Source organism: Gymnoscopelus microlampas, assembly GCF_963454915.1.
Source record: "Gymnoscopelus microlampas genome assembly, chromosome: 20".
In the NCBI taxonomy this organism is placed as follows: domain Eukaryota; kingdom Metazoa; phylum Chordata; class Actinopteri; order Myctophiformes; family Myctophidae; genus Gymnoscopelus; species Gymnoscopelus microlampas.
The window spans coordinates 25,923,266-25,937,320 of NC_139957.1; the positions used below are offsets into that span (position 1 = coordinate 25,923,266).

At 44.2% G+C, this 14,055-nt stretch overlaps 1 protein-coding gene across 4 annotated transcripts in view; it reads left to right on the plus strand.

Moving 5' to 3' along the window:
• The window catches only part of qkia (QKI, KH domain containing, RNA binding a), a 90,362-nt gene that overhangs the window by 20,144 nt on the left and 56,163 nt on the right, over positions 1-14,055 (plus strand). For all 4 annotated transcript variants that reach the window (XM_084044222.1, XM_084044220.1, XM_084044221.1 and 1 more), the window contains exon 2: positions 9,262-9,404. In XM_084044222.1, the coding sequence (XP_083900348.1) occupies positions 9,262-9,404 (143 nt within the window). The remainder of the gene's footprint in view (positions 1-9,261; positions 9,405-14,055) is intronic.

A 14,055-nucleotide genomic window follows, 5' to 3' on the forward strand; every position in this document is an offset into this window, starting at 1 on the left:
AAACCTTGTTACGCCAGTCGTTTATTGAGTGGCCTATCTGCTTAAAGACCTGACGCTGGAGCTTTTTACCCAGACTGCCCTGGGAGAATCCCACACACATGCAACGTAAATCTCTCCCCACGGCTGCCAGCAAACTGCACCGTCATTTCTTTCTGCAACCGCTTTAGGACGCTCAGCCTGTGTGGGGGCCAGCAATTAATATGCTAGAGTCGGTGTGAACTTGTGTGTGTTAAGCCTGTCACAATTACATAATAGCCTAATCGCAATTATTCGAGTAAAAAAAAAAAAAGGAAAATAGACGATCTACAAGCTCACATGTCGTGAGCTCATGTTTTGAGCTTATAGATCGGCTGTTTCCAAAATAACATAAACAAAAAAAAATACAATTCTTAAATATGCCCTATTTTGGCCATACTACATCATTTGTTTAGATTATTGGTACCAGTCATTTATTTGTATTATGCCTTTGTTGCTCGCTTATCGGTGCCATATCTGCTATATGTACTGTAATGACTTCTGTGATATTATTCTCTCTGAGCCTGATGGAATGAGGGATGGGTTATACATTGTTGTTTATATTAAAGTGGGTGTAGTGATACACGGTATACTATATATCTATATTTGTTAAATAGCTCTATATTCCTATTATTGCTACTGTGTGTTTGTTTAGTAACGGGGGTCTCCTTGTCTCTCCAGCACTTTAGTAAACAGAAAATATGTTTTCAGGTCGGTTTACCAATTTCATCCAATCAGGAGAGAGAACTCATACAGGATAAACATGTAAAATTGGAAGAATTTGATGAAACAAAAATCTAAATTGTGTACCAGTTCTGATGCCACAACAGTTAAAATATTTCATTTAATATAATGGTGTTTTGTTTTTTATATTTTATATATTAAAGCTATTTGCAAAGAAACATTTAAATAGCAGGGTCATGTTAACCCACAATGGTGAACAGTCAATAAGCCATGTCAGCTTCAGCGATGCTGGTTCAGTGTGGGTGACCATGCAAAAAATAAGGAAAGCACGTTAGGAACAAAGAAATATCTCCTTAGAGACCATTGCAATATTGAAAAGGAATTCCAGTCTGGGTGTGAAACATTGACAGTAAGAGGAGCAATCTCTTGTGTGGGACACATGAAACAATTTGCAGAGTTGAACGGTTTTGATTTTATTGTTGCTTTGGTGTTTGCAGAGCCAGAAAATGTACCCCGATTCCAGGGAAGTCACTGGATTTCTCTGTGGAACTGCACAGCGGTGGGACATCACAGATTTTAAGTCTCGTTTCTGGCACTGGGTATCTGTAGTGGATGTTCAGTTGCCAAGCTTCACTTGTCCCCAGGGTATAGAAATAACACATTTCAAGACTGAAGCACAGGCGATGTTCCCCTTTTTTCCCCTCTTTTTTTTTTTTGATAGTAGTGCAGCAACATACGATATCATCTTTTGGAGTATATGAATCATTTTTACAGCATGCTCATTAACAGCCCTGTAAAAAAATGTGCATATGAACATCAAAGGACCACGCATATAGGCGCTACTGTAGAGATCGACTGGGGTTGGGGTTCTTGGGGTGGGGGTAAAAATAAGACGTATACATAAGGAAGACAACTTTTATCCCCACCACGCCCCAGAAGAGCGACAGAGACAGAGAGAGGGACGGCTGTAAATTGTCGATAAGCCAGAGAAATGCATCCATTTTCATGGCTCACTCAACCCTAACGATACACACTGTATTTCCTGCCCCTTCCCTGCTTTAAAAGAAGTCTCTGCCTTTTCATATGCCGGCACTGCCAACCCCTCCCCACTGTTGAAGTGGAGTGTCGCTTTTGGATAAAGTCGTCTATGGAATGAATAAAGGAGAGGCAGTGCATTAAAGCTCAAATCCTTGCCCCCGCAATGGTTAGCTGGGCTTTGTGATAGCTAAAGTGCATGCCATCAAAGTGAAAAAGCTTGTACCTCGCTGGAATCTTGCCTCGCTTGCCACTGGCACATGGAGTGGGGGTTGGGTAACATACATGATGTGCTGCCCCCTCCCACCTGTTCCAACCACACCCCTTTATGTGTCTGTGTGTGTATGCAGTTTTGATTGCAGACCATTGTAAATTTGACATGGCTCTTAGTTTTCGAACCATTGAACATCATGTTGGCTGGAGGTTTAATTGGTGGTGTGCTCAATGGTAGGTATTATCGGCCTAATACCAGGCATCGCAAGGCATCTAAAGCTGCTTTACTGTGGCAAGCTGATCACACCGCTTATTCACTGCTTACACACACACCTACGCGCACACACACACACACACACACACACACACACACACACACACACACACACACACACACACACACACACACACACACACACACACACACACACACACACACACATGTCTGCATATGAAATGGCCTGGAGGACATTTTACATTGAGCTACAGGGTGAGGACAAAGCAGTTAAAGTGCCCCTACGGTGCAGGTCTATTTTAGTCTTCTAAATGGGCTACTTTCCATCCTCCTCTAGTGGGACAGGTCTACTTGGCTGATCTCCGGTCCTAAACCTGATTACATTAGCTCCTTCCGGACCTTCCCCTTCATCTCTCTCTCTCTGTCTTCCTCTGTCATTGCGTTCCTCTTTTTTACCTCTCCTCTGTTCCCCTGTCCTCGCCAAAAGTCCTAGTGCTGTGTTTACATTAATCAGATTATGTCGGATCACAGAGGCCCAACTTTGTCTACTCTTCCATCCATGTCCCCCGCTCGTCCAGTCCCTGCCTCCCGGTCGTCTCTTCCACATTTTTCTTCCAGATCACTAGCAGCGGCACTACTCTAAATGCCCTGTCATGCCATGTCATCGATTGTCTGTGGCCGAAAATCGGCTATTGTTTTTGCGGTGTGTGTCCTGCGCCGTTGGCGGTAGTCAGACATTAGCGGGGTCCTACTGAGAATGGTGATTTCAGGTGTTCCCTCATTGGGGATGGTTGAGATGCTCAGGTTTGGCTGTTCAGCCTGAGCAAATCGGTGCAGGAGTGAACAGGGTTTGTCTGGGTATCATCAGATAATCCATAATTCATTAGATGGCATGCAGTGAAACAGGGGATTCTCACCAAGCATAGTGTGTGTGTGTGTGTGTGTGTGTGTGTGTGTGTGTGTGTGTGTGTGTTTATTTTTTAAACGGATTCATACGTAGCTATTGTTAACCGTGTTATCAATTTACATATTTTCTTAGACATTTATCATAATGAGCCAATGTTTATATATAATGACGTGCCCAAAATGGGGACGCCAGGGTTAAATGTGGTTAAAATATTTCCTGGATCGGGTAGGGCTGGTTAATAAAAAGCTTCCCTCTTTCCCCCTGTGCTGTGTTCACACAGAGGTAGCCTGTCAAAGATCACTCACAGATGAGTGGATACATGTAGCACACTTTTTTCCCTCCCCCTTCCATTTCCCTTGTACCCTATATCTCTCTCTCTCTCTCCCTCTTTTGCTCTCTATTTTTATTATCATTCCCTCCAGTCAAGGCCTAGTTTTCCTGCGGAGCACCCAGGGGCGTTGGGGGAAGGGTCGTGTGTGTGTGTATAGGTGAAAGTCTGATCTCACACCACTGGGCAGCTACTGCTGCCACTGCCCCGGGGAAGCGGGCCCGCTTGAAGCCACCGGCAGGGGGTAGGAGACACATTCCTTTGAGTGAGGCGGTGAGAGAGAAAGAGAGAGGGGGATTTGAGGTCAAGGGTGTACCAGGGTGAATGAGGGCTTTCTTGGCGGCTTCTTGCTCATGGAGGGATCGTACGATGGCTGACTTGTTTTTTTGTTTTGGCTGAAGGTCTGCGTCCTATTCTCACCGTGAATGAACATTGATATGTAAATAAAGTTCGATAGTTTTGTGGTGTTTGCTGGAGTTTTGCATTTCATTCGCTTCAGAGTTTTGCATAGAACAAGAAGTTTTACTATTTGAAGTATATGTGTAGCGGTTAATGATGTCAGGACACAGGAATGTAAAGAATGTACAGGCTTTTTAGCTGTGTGGCCTCCTCTTGACCTCTGAGAAGGCTCGTACAGACTCGCTCACATGTACCAGCTCCTTTTAGCTTCCAGCCATGTGCTCTGCTTCTTTCCATTCTTGCCGCGATCCCTCGAACCTGCAAGTGAAAGGCCTTCCGTCCTCACTCACTCGCATAATGTTCACGTTTACTCATGCCGACAGCCGCCCCGCCCCGCCGTCTCTCCCATATTCTTCTCGCCTCAAACCACTCTTCCCTCCGTCCTTTGATTCCCCCTGTTCTCTCCCTCTCATCCCCTCCTCTTGGTGCGCACCCCCGAAACGTAATTTCTTGCATTGAGGAGAAATCTTCTCTTTTATGGGAGCTTACACGGGGCAAATAGGGGCTCCATGGACATGGACTGTGACATTTTCTTTATTTTATTTTTCTCTCTCCGCTGCAGATTGGAGAAGAAAAGGGCAAAACTAGAGAGGAAAGAAAATAGAAAGCGGTGGTGTATGGGGGTTGGAGAGAGAGGGCAAAATGAAATAAAAAGTAGTTTAACTTGCCTGGAAGCAATGAGGGGCAGCTCGACTCCAACACATTATGACACTTTTTTTTTTTTAAAGCACTTTCTCTTTCTTGTGCTTTTTTTTCTTTTCTTTTTCTATCCTATCCCTTCCATTCTGTCCTCTGGTCACTCCTCAAGGTCAAGGTTTGTTTCTTCCTGCTTGTCATCTAGATAAAGAGCTGAATAGAGACATTATCCTTTCTAAGTGTGTGTGTGTTTTAGTCTACCCATTGGTGGTTAGACAGGCCTGACAGTGAAACGCTGTGTGTGTGTGTGTGTGTGTGTGTGTGTGTGTGTGTGTGTGTGTGTGTGTGTGTGTGTGGGGCGAGCTTCAGTTTGCAGAGTCAGGTCCTTGGTGACACACTAGCGCTGAGCTGAGAGATGTCTGAGGGGGGAATGACAGGGGATCTGTTACAGCCCTCCCCACCCTCATATAACCTCATTACACACACACACACACACACACACACACACACACACACACACACACACACACACACACACACACACACACAGCAAACGACAACGTTCTAGTGATGTGTCGGTCATGATCGATCCGTTCTTAAGAACTAGTTCTTTGCCGTGAGCGTGAACGAATACGTTCATGACTCGAAACTGTTACGTTCATGATTTCGTTCATACCCCCCCTCCCCCTCCCCCGCACACCGCACACACGACGGGCGGGCTGTTATTCCTCCCGCGACAGACAGACCATCAGAAAGCTGTGCTGTAGAGTTTTCCAGTATAGACATGCATGCGTATTGCAATTTGAATTGAAATAAAGGTAGCCTACTGTTGTTCCTGGACAAAAGACAGATAGTGTTAGCACGACATTTAAGTATCAAAAGAAATAAATATGCATGGTCCTAGACAAAGGACAGATAGGTCAATTAACACGTTTTAGTTTGAGTAGAAGATGCAAACAGTATGCTACAGTTAATTCATGAAGTTAATAGTAGGCTAAAGACATGGTTGGAAATCGATAGTCATGTGAGTGTACTGACTTGGGCTGCTTTGTATACAATTATTATTGTTATTATAAATAATTATCGAGAAATAAAAATAACTTTACATTATATATTGCAGTAATGTATTACTTCTACACATTATATTACAAAGAAGATGGTGCAATTAGATTGTGAATGACAGTGCTGTGTTTCTGTGCAGACTGTGCAGTCATGTCAGTGGGATCAGATGCACACAATTTCATGCAGTTACCGTTTCGCATCGTATACGCTCCGCCGGGACCGCAAGCGCTACTGAACGAGAACGTGAACGAATCATTTGAACGAGTCTTTGCCGTGAACTGAACGAGACTCGTTCGTTCACCGAAATGAACTGTTTTTCCCATCACTACAACGTTCCGCCACAATGTCCTATGTGCAGGCTAATGCCGGAGTTGAAGGACATCTCTCCTTACTTCATTTCCTGCTCTTCTCTCCCCCAGTACTCTGTGAGTCCTCACACTCCCTCCCTCCCCTTTCATTTCAGATCACAACATTCCTTCTTTTGTTTTCCTTTTGTCCCCCTGTCGTCTTGTCGTTGCCAGGACGTGGACGTCTAGACAAATGCTTTTGTCGGCTACGCGAGGCAGAGGGTAATTTTCAGGTGCGCGCGGCGCTTCAGAAAAGACCCGGGTGTGGAATTTGTGCTGCGCCGAAATTAGAGGTTGTCAAATGTCGCACGTCTCCGCTGATGGCCCAGCACGGCCCCCTTATGTTAATGTGGCATTTCGGCAGGAGGAAATGGAATTGCAAAAGGTTGGGTTTGTGGGGGGTGGGGGGGGGTTTGGAACGGGTGTCGACGTCTGCGCACATGTTTCCCTTTTTCATTCTGTCGTCATGAGTGATGAATGCTCCTGGTGAAGGTGGTGGGCTGTCTCGTTAGCCAGGTAGAGCCACTTGACTTTCACACTGCAGACCGTTTAATTCCATTCTAGCCATCATCAACAATGGTCCCCCCCCCCCCCCCCACACACACACCTCTACAGACACACAGTAGCTTGTTAAACCCGTTCAATCCGGGAATGCATCTACAAATGTTTTCTAAATCAAACAGGGTTTCTGAAAAACGTATGTTGCTATATCAGTGGTGCTCAAACTTTTTCATGCCAAGGACCCCCAAAATGATATGTATTTGGCCGCCGAACCAATCTCAAAATACTTTGTAATAGGGACCCCCAGAAGCAAAGGTTTGAGTTAAAAAACATTCAATTTAAAAATATGAATTCAAAGATCTGCAAAAATCTTCACGATAAAAAAAATTAAATAATCAGATCTACAAGCCCATAGCTATGCGGTTGTATATCTGCTATTTTTGAATAGCCAAAGTATAAAATAATGGTTATAGCTAAAATCTAAAACGACATCGATGCGTTCCCGGATTTAATGGGTTAATAAGGCTCTCACCACCGTTTATTGATGTAGGCTCTATCCAGTTAGCAGCTCAGATGAATCAACGTGGCACACGGTTGATCACTTTTGTTTGTTCGATTTTCAGGGTTTAAGTGGTGAACACATATTTTGAACTAGCCTTTTCTTGGTCTCTTTTATTTTTTTGTTGAGTTATTTGTTTTCTTGGTTGGTTCGTGTGTTGTCCAGATCACATTCCCGTCTTGTGTCTTGCTGCTTCCCTCCTCAGATGTTCATAAGAAAACGTAAGTGGAGGATGTGGTCTGTGTTGTCAGTGGGTGCCGGTGGGGACAGATGGACAGCGTCCTCCCACTAACCTTGGGCCTCGGCACAGGGAGGAGGATTTCTCCTGTTTCAGGGTGGAGAGGAGTGGATTGTGGTCTCTAGACGGAGCAGTGAGCTAATGCATGAGGGTCAGAATGGGAGTTGGCTCGAGGTTGGATCTCTCCCACCTTGTTTGTACGGTTCAGATGTGTCCCAAAGGTGTTGCCCCGCTACTGATCCACACAGCTGTTAGCCAGATGTGTGTGTGTGTGTGTGTTTGTTCATCAGTGTCAGAGACCCCATCGATCACGCCCCTGTCAATCCTGTTATCAGGGGATTCTGAGCAAACATTTCTTCACTTCCAACAGGAAATTCCCCTCGACCCGTTTTCCAAAGCCGAAACCCCTCTGTGGCTTGCTTTGGTATGCCGATTTTTATGTAAAGGTAGTGCCAGTTTAACAGAAAACATCGAGGGGAAAGATATCACACTTAGCAATTGCCTATATATATATATATTTTTTTTTTATCCTTTCCTTCGCCATCCACCAGCTTTCCTTATTTAGAACGGTGGTTCCCAAACTTTTTAGCTCAAGACCCAATAGAGATTTTATAGAAATGATTTTATTTATTTATGGAATACCTTTGAAAAATGTTGGAATTGATTTAATTGGCGAGATTTCTTTGCTTAAACTTTTTCAAATGTTTTGATAATTTAAAAAAATGTAGGAATAAAGGGGATATTTTACTTGTGACCCATAACAATTGGTCCGTGACCCGAACATGGGTGATTTAGAGGGCCCAGGGGGCTCCAGTCAGGGTCACACTGTGAGGTCAGGCCTAATATTTTGGTAGAAGAGTGTCAGTGTATGGTTTTCCAGCCTGAGTTTTTAAATAGAGTAACAGGGTTTCTGCAAGGCCCTACAGGTAGAGGTATAGCTTTACCCCACACAGCGTACTCCTCTCTGCTCCAGGCGTGCCATAGTCAGTTATTTATTTCACCGTCAACACTTCTTAAATGATCCTTGCTTCACTCTGTGCATTCTTATTCTTCCCAGTGTTTTCCCTATTGAATGCCTCCTGTCTGCCGATATATCAGTATCTCCTGCTCAGCTCTAGGATTGTGTGTCTGTGTGTGTTGTGTTGGGTTTGTTGAATGTGGGAAGTGAGTCGGTGTGACCAATGTGTGTGTCCTGTGTTAAAGGGTGTTACGGCTGCAGCCGTCGACCCTCATCACACCGCTACACACTCGCACTGTGCAGCATGAATGAGCGCTTTGTCTTGCCAACCCCGCTGGAGCACATTCCTCAGCTGTGTATGTGTGTGTGTAGGCCTATATAATAGTGTGTGAGAAAGAGACCGAGCGAAAAAGAAAGGGTGAAATTTGGATGTGCACGACTCAAGAGTGTTTTTTTTTTTGTTTTTTTTGTATGAGACTCCAACGGAAGTGTCCATTTCCAGAGCCTGTGTGTATGAGAGAGAACCAATCCCTTTAGGTCCATTAGTTTTATCTGACAGGGGGATCAGATCTGAAGGCATATACCTCAGCCTGAGCGATTCTCCTGCTCCCTCTCCTGTCCTGCCCTAGCCACTCAAACAGACTGCTATATTAGTGAAGTCACTGGGGGAAAGAACCCAGGTGTCTTGAGGTGGCCGTAACCCCTTGCGATAAAGACGAAGCGGCAAAAAAAGAAGCTACAAGTCATGTTTATCTCACTCGGTGCATTAAGTCCTTGCTGAGTTTCAAATATTAATCATCGCTCCAAGAAGTCATCTTTATTGCAGGGATTTTTATTTCTTCTTGATGACTTGTGAGATAATTGCCAGCGTTTCCTCAATTAGTTTTGTATGGTCACAAATGTTAGGCTAAGTGCAGGGTTTGATACTTTTGCGAGTCAAAGCCTGTTGGCTTTAGCACAAATGGCAAATTATTGAGACTTTAATTAAAGTGTGCGGTCATACGTTTTTGCACACGGACATAGATGCTGCTTGTCATTCTCTTAACCTGTACTGACCTTATGGCCTTTTGGTTTTATGTTCCAGAGATCAACAGAGTACGTAAGGACATGTACAGTGACTCAGTGAACGGCCTGCAGGACAGACACCCCCTGGAACTGCCTGATCCCCATGGACCCATCATCCACCTGCAGGAGAAACTCTTTGTGCCTGTCAAAGAATACCCCGACGTAAGCAGACACACACACACACACACACACACACACACACACACACACACACACACACACACACACACACACACACACACACACACACACACACACACACAAGCACGTTTGTATTATATTACTATACTTTGGCTATTTTGTTAGGCGACACCGGCGTGTAACGAATAAATAGGGCTTTAATTTTATCCCAAGCCCTAAACATAAGCTCTAAATGCCTAATCCTTACCTGAATCTTTATAATTGTAAGCCTAACTCTAAAAATCTTTAAACATAAAATCATCAGTTTCTCTTGTGAGGACCAGGAAAACTGTCCTCGCAATAACTATTTCTATTATACTTGTGGGGATATTTGGCTCTGACAAGTATAGTAATACAGATGTGACGCACGCACGCACGCACACACGCACGCACGCACGCACGCACGCACGCACGCACGCACGCACGCACACACACACACACACACACACACACACTAGGGTCCAGTCGGTTTCAGCAGTATCATTGGCAAGCATTTACTCCAAAATTTGCCTTCTGACATATCAATGGCCGTTTCAGATAAAAATTGTTTTGTTCTCCATTAAAATCTGTATTGGAGAGAGCAAAGAGTAAGGCACATTTCATAATCTGTCTGCATCGACAAATCAATAGTGATGCTCTTCAAGTATTGGGCCACGGTATCCGAACACACCCGTGGCTGCCGGGGCCCCGGGGCAGTGGATCTGGGTGACGTATCATCAATGTAATGATGGCTGCTGATGGTTCAGCAAACTTGTCAGTACTGCACACACACACACACACACACACACACACACACACACACACACACACACACACACACACACACACACACACACACACACACACACACACACACTCTCTTCTCCTGCTCTGTCTCCCTGTCTTTTGCACTTAGACCTATCACAATTATTACCTAATCGCAATTATCTTTGCATAATCGTTTCCACGTTGAAAAATGTTCATATACATTTTCAAAAAATAGTGGAAATAGCAGATCTACAAGCTCACAACGTGTTGCGAAGCGTTGTGAGCTTGTAGATCGGCTATTTCCACTATTAAGGTTTTCTAGAAAGTATAAAGTTATGTCTGTAATTTCTTTGTTTATTTAGGTTATTTGTCATATCTGCCCTGTGCAACTTCAAAGCCTAAAAGCCAAACAGCGATGGAATTTGTATTCATATGTGCCGGTGTTCAACGACTAAAACGCCATTAAATCGTTAATCGCAAATATTTGTGTGACAATTAATCGTCAAGTGAAATGTCATAATCGTGACAGCCCTGTTTGCACACTCTCTTCCCCCACACCCTTTTACCGACCTGGAGACTCACAAGTCTGCCTCAAAATGCTTCGCTCAACTAAAGACAATATCCCAGCTTTCGTCGTTCAAACTGGGTTGAAACAATTACAGAGTTCAGGAAAAAACTGAATCACTTTAATATCCGGTCTGTGATCATAGAACTATCTCGGCAAGCATTATGTCAATAAGATATCGTCGTTGTCGGGTGGAAACCATGCATGTCCAAAACCGTCCTTTTTTTATAATTCTTTTAAACTCTCATTAATCTGCGAAAAGACATACAAGTTGAAATATGGAGATAAGAGGTTACAGACAGCAACGACATATACGTTTTATTAATCAAATAATATGGTAATATTTGGTAATAATACCAAAATATGATTCACTCAGGTGGGGATTAAAAGTTTTGAACTCTTGGGCTGAGGCGATTCCTATGAAAAAGATCTCAGATACAGTACACTGGTACATGCTTTCTTTCACAACCGTTCTTTACCTCAACCTTGCTTTAACATGACGCTCGCATTCTGCTTCTGTGCCGTTATTTACCAGGGGAGCAGTTGATAGACGCCACCTGGGACTCATTGTTTAGAATCTCCCATTTCATATGCAATTTTACCAATGCACTCAACACAGAGCGACCTGCTGTGACTGAGCAGTGAGGGGTTTGACATCCTGCTCAAGGACACTCAGACATGTTTTTGTGTGTTAAAAGATGGTAGATGAAGCGCTCGGATGTCTGTCCTTCACTCGGAGAGCTTACGGTTTGAGCTTCAGCTGTCATTTCAGTTGCTGGCAATTAAAGGGGAATCAAAATTAAGTGGATATGCTCCACAGTAATTTGAGAGACACTCTTAAAGCCTGGTGAACATCTCATACAAGAACCCTTTGAAGTAGTGAAGTGACAGCTCAACATAACCGGACTTAAAGCCATGACCTTCCAGTTACTCCCCTCTCTCTTTTTCTCTCTCTCTCTCACACCCCTTATTCTTGCCATAAATGTCCGCTATGTTGTTTTTTTATTTATTGATAGACTGTTTGCTCAGGCCAGTGGACTCGTAGAATGTGTACAAAGTCGCTAATATACGACCGCCACATGGCTGTATCAGCAGTCCGGTCTAAATCTGGGCTGACCAGAGGAAAAAACCATGACACGCTCAGCTGTTCACCGAGGGAGAGGGGCAGTGAAACCTACCTCCTCAATAAATATGTTATATTATAATATATATTCCTAGAGTAGAAAATAGAAAGCTGGTTGGTGGAATGCCTACTGGCAAAGTCTGGAGAGACCAGACGGATGGCGCTGCTTAAACAGATAGAGAGAAATACACACACACACACACACACACACACACACACACACACACACACACACACACACACACACACACACACACACACACACACACACACACACACACACACACACACACACACACACACACACACACAGGGTTTAGAGAGCGTGGCCAGGGTAGAGCTGTCAGCCAGACTGTAGAGATGAGGAAGGATGTGACACAAGGAGAGACGAGGCTGGAAGGCTTATCCGGAGGGTGATGGTGAGATGCTTGTGTGTGTGAGTGAGTGAGAGAAACGCGTATACTGTCTTTGCCTTGGTGAGGTATTGTGTGTCCGACTCCTACTCGATGTTCAGCGGTGTTGTGCGTCTGTGGTTTGTGTAAGGTTGTGACCAGGGTCACTCAACCCTCCTTCAGTCCTTCCTATCCTCACGCTAATCCTAGGTGGTCAGACACGTGCACGCTCGCTCGCTCGCACACACGCATGCATCTGGATGTGTCACCTCTCTAGCAGCAACATTTCTCTTCCTAATCCCAGCAGCCAGCAGAGAGGAGGATAGAGGGACAGGGGGCAGGGCAGAGCCCAGCCAGGCGTGAATTGCATTTTCCCCCTGACAGGGCTGATAAAGGGCACCCAGGCCCCAGCCCGGCCCAGCTCTGGCCTGCCCACAGGGCTCATGCTACCCCCACCCCCCACTCCCCCCACCCAATACTTGTTCTTATAACCTCCCAGCTACAACTCCAAGGCAGTATTACCATGTCTGCTTATTATAAGCGACTTTGCGCTTGTTTTTCTGTAAAGTCGCTTGTAAATATTGGTAGTTGCGGGTTGCATTTTTTTTTGGGCTTGTTTCAGAAGTGTAGTAGCTTATTTGTTTAATGTATTTGTCCACGGACCTCCCATTTAATTACATTTTATATTCAAAATTTGTCACTCTTTTCTTAAAGAATGTTTTTGAAAATAGCACATCTACAAGCTCACAAGTTTGTGAGCTTGTAGATCGGCTATTTTCAAATAGCCAATGTATATAGGTTTAAAGTGTTCATGTGGCCTAGTCGCTTCTTTTTGGCTTGTTTTCATAGACCTGGTTGCTTATTTCTCTGGCAAAATATGGCAACACGGCTGCAAGGCTGTAGTTCCCAGATTGTGAAGCCAATATGCAATTGATGAAAGCTAGCTCTTTTTCTAAAGGCAGATGTCAGATTTATTCCAACTGGAGGTGCATTTTATTTTTTTATTCCGTCATTTGACGTTTTAACCTTTTAACATGGAAAAGGACTACCGGTATCTGTCTCAAAATACAGTTTGGCTTTTCGAGGGACATTTATTTATTTTTTACAGCATTGGCTACTAACGGTATAATCTCATCTCCAGGCCAGACTGTTCAGTCCCTAACCTTAAGCAGATCCTCTGGTAAAGTATGAGTTCACCATTCCTGGAAGGCGTGGAAGCTCATAAAAAAATTGGATCGTATTATACTCGGTCACATGCAATATGTGTAGGGTAGCCATGTGTGTGGTCGTGGGCCGGATCCGTTTAAACCTGATTCATACTCTGTTGTACGATGGTGTCCTGCTCAGAAAATGGAAGATCTACAAGCTCACAATGCGTCGCACTGCATCACGTTGTGAGCTGATAGAGCTGCTATTTTCCTGAGCGGGACACCATGGTTCAGTGTGGGTACAAATCAGGCATTAGGGTCCGTGGAGGTAGTGCATGCCTTTCTGCCACCCCAGTTAACCTTCCGCACCAGCTGTCAGAGAGGAAACCCAGTAAGGTTTGTGAAAAGGAGTGTAATGGTACTGAATGACATTCACGCAGTGGTGGAAAGTAACTAAATACATTTAGTCAAGTACTGTACTTTTGTAGTACAGTACAATTTTGTGGTATCTTTTACTTTACTGGAGTATTTCCGATATTCAATACTTTTACTTCTACTCCACTACATCTAAGAGATAAATGTTGTACTTTTACTCCACTACACTGCATTTATTTGCAAACTTTAGGTACTAGTTACTTTGTAGATTTTTGCTATTACT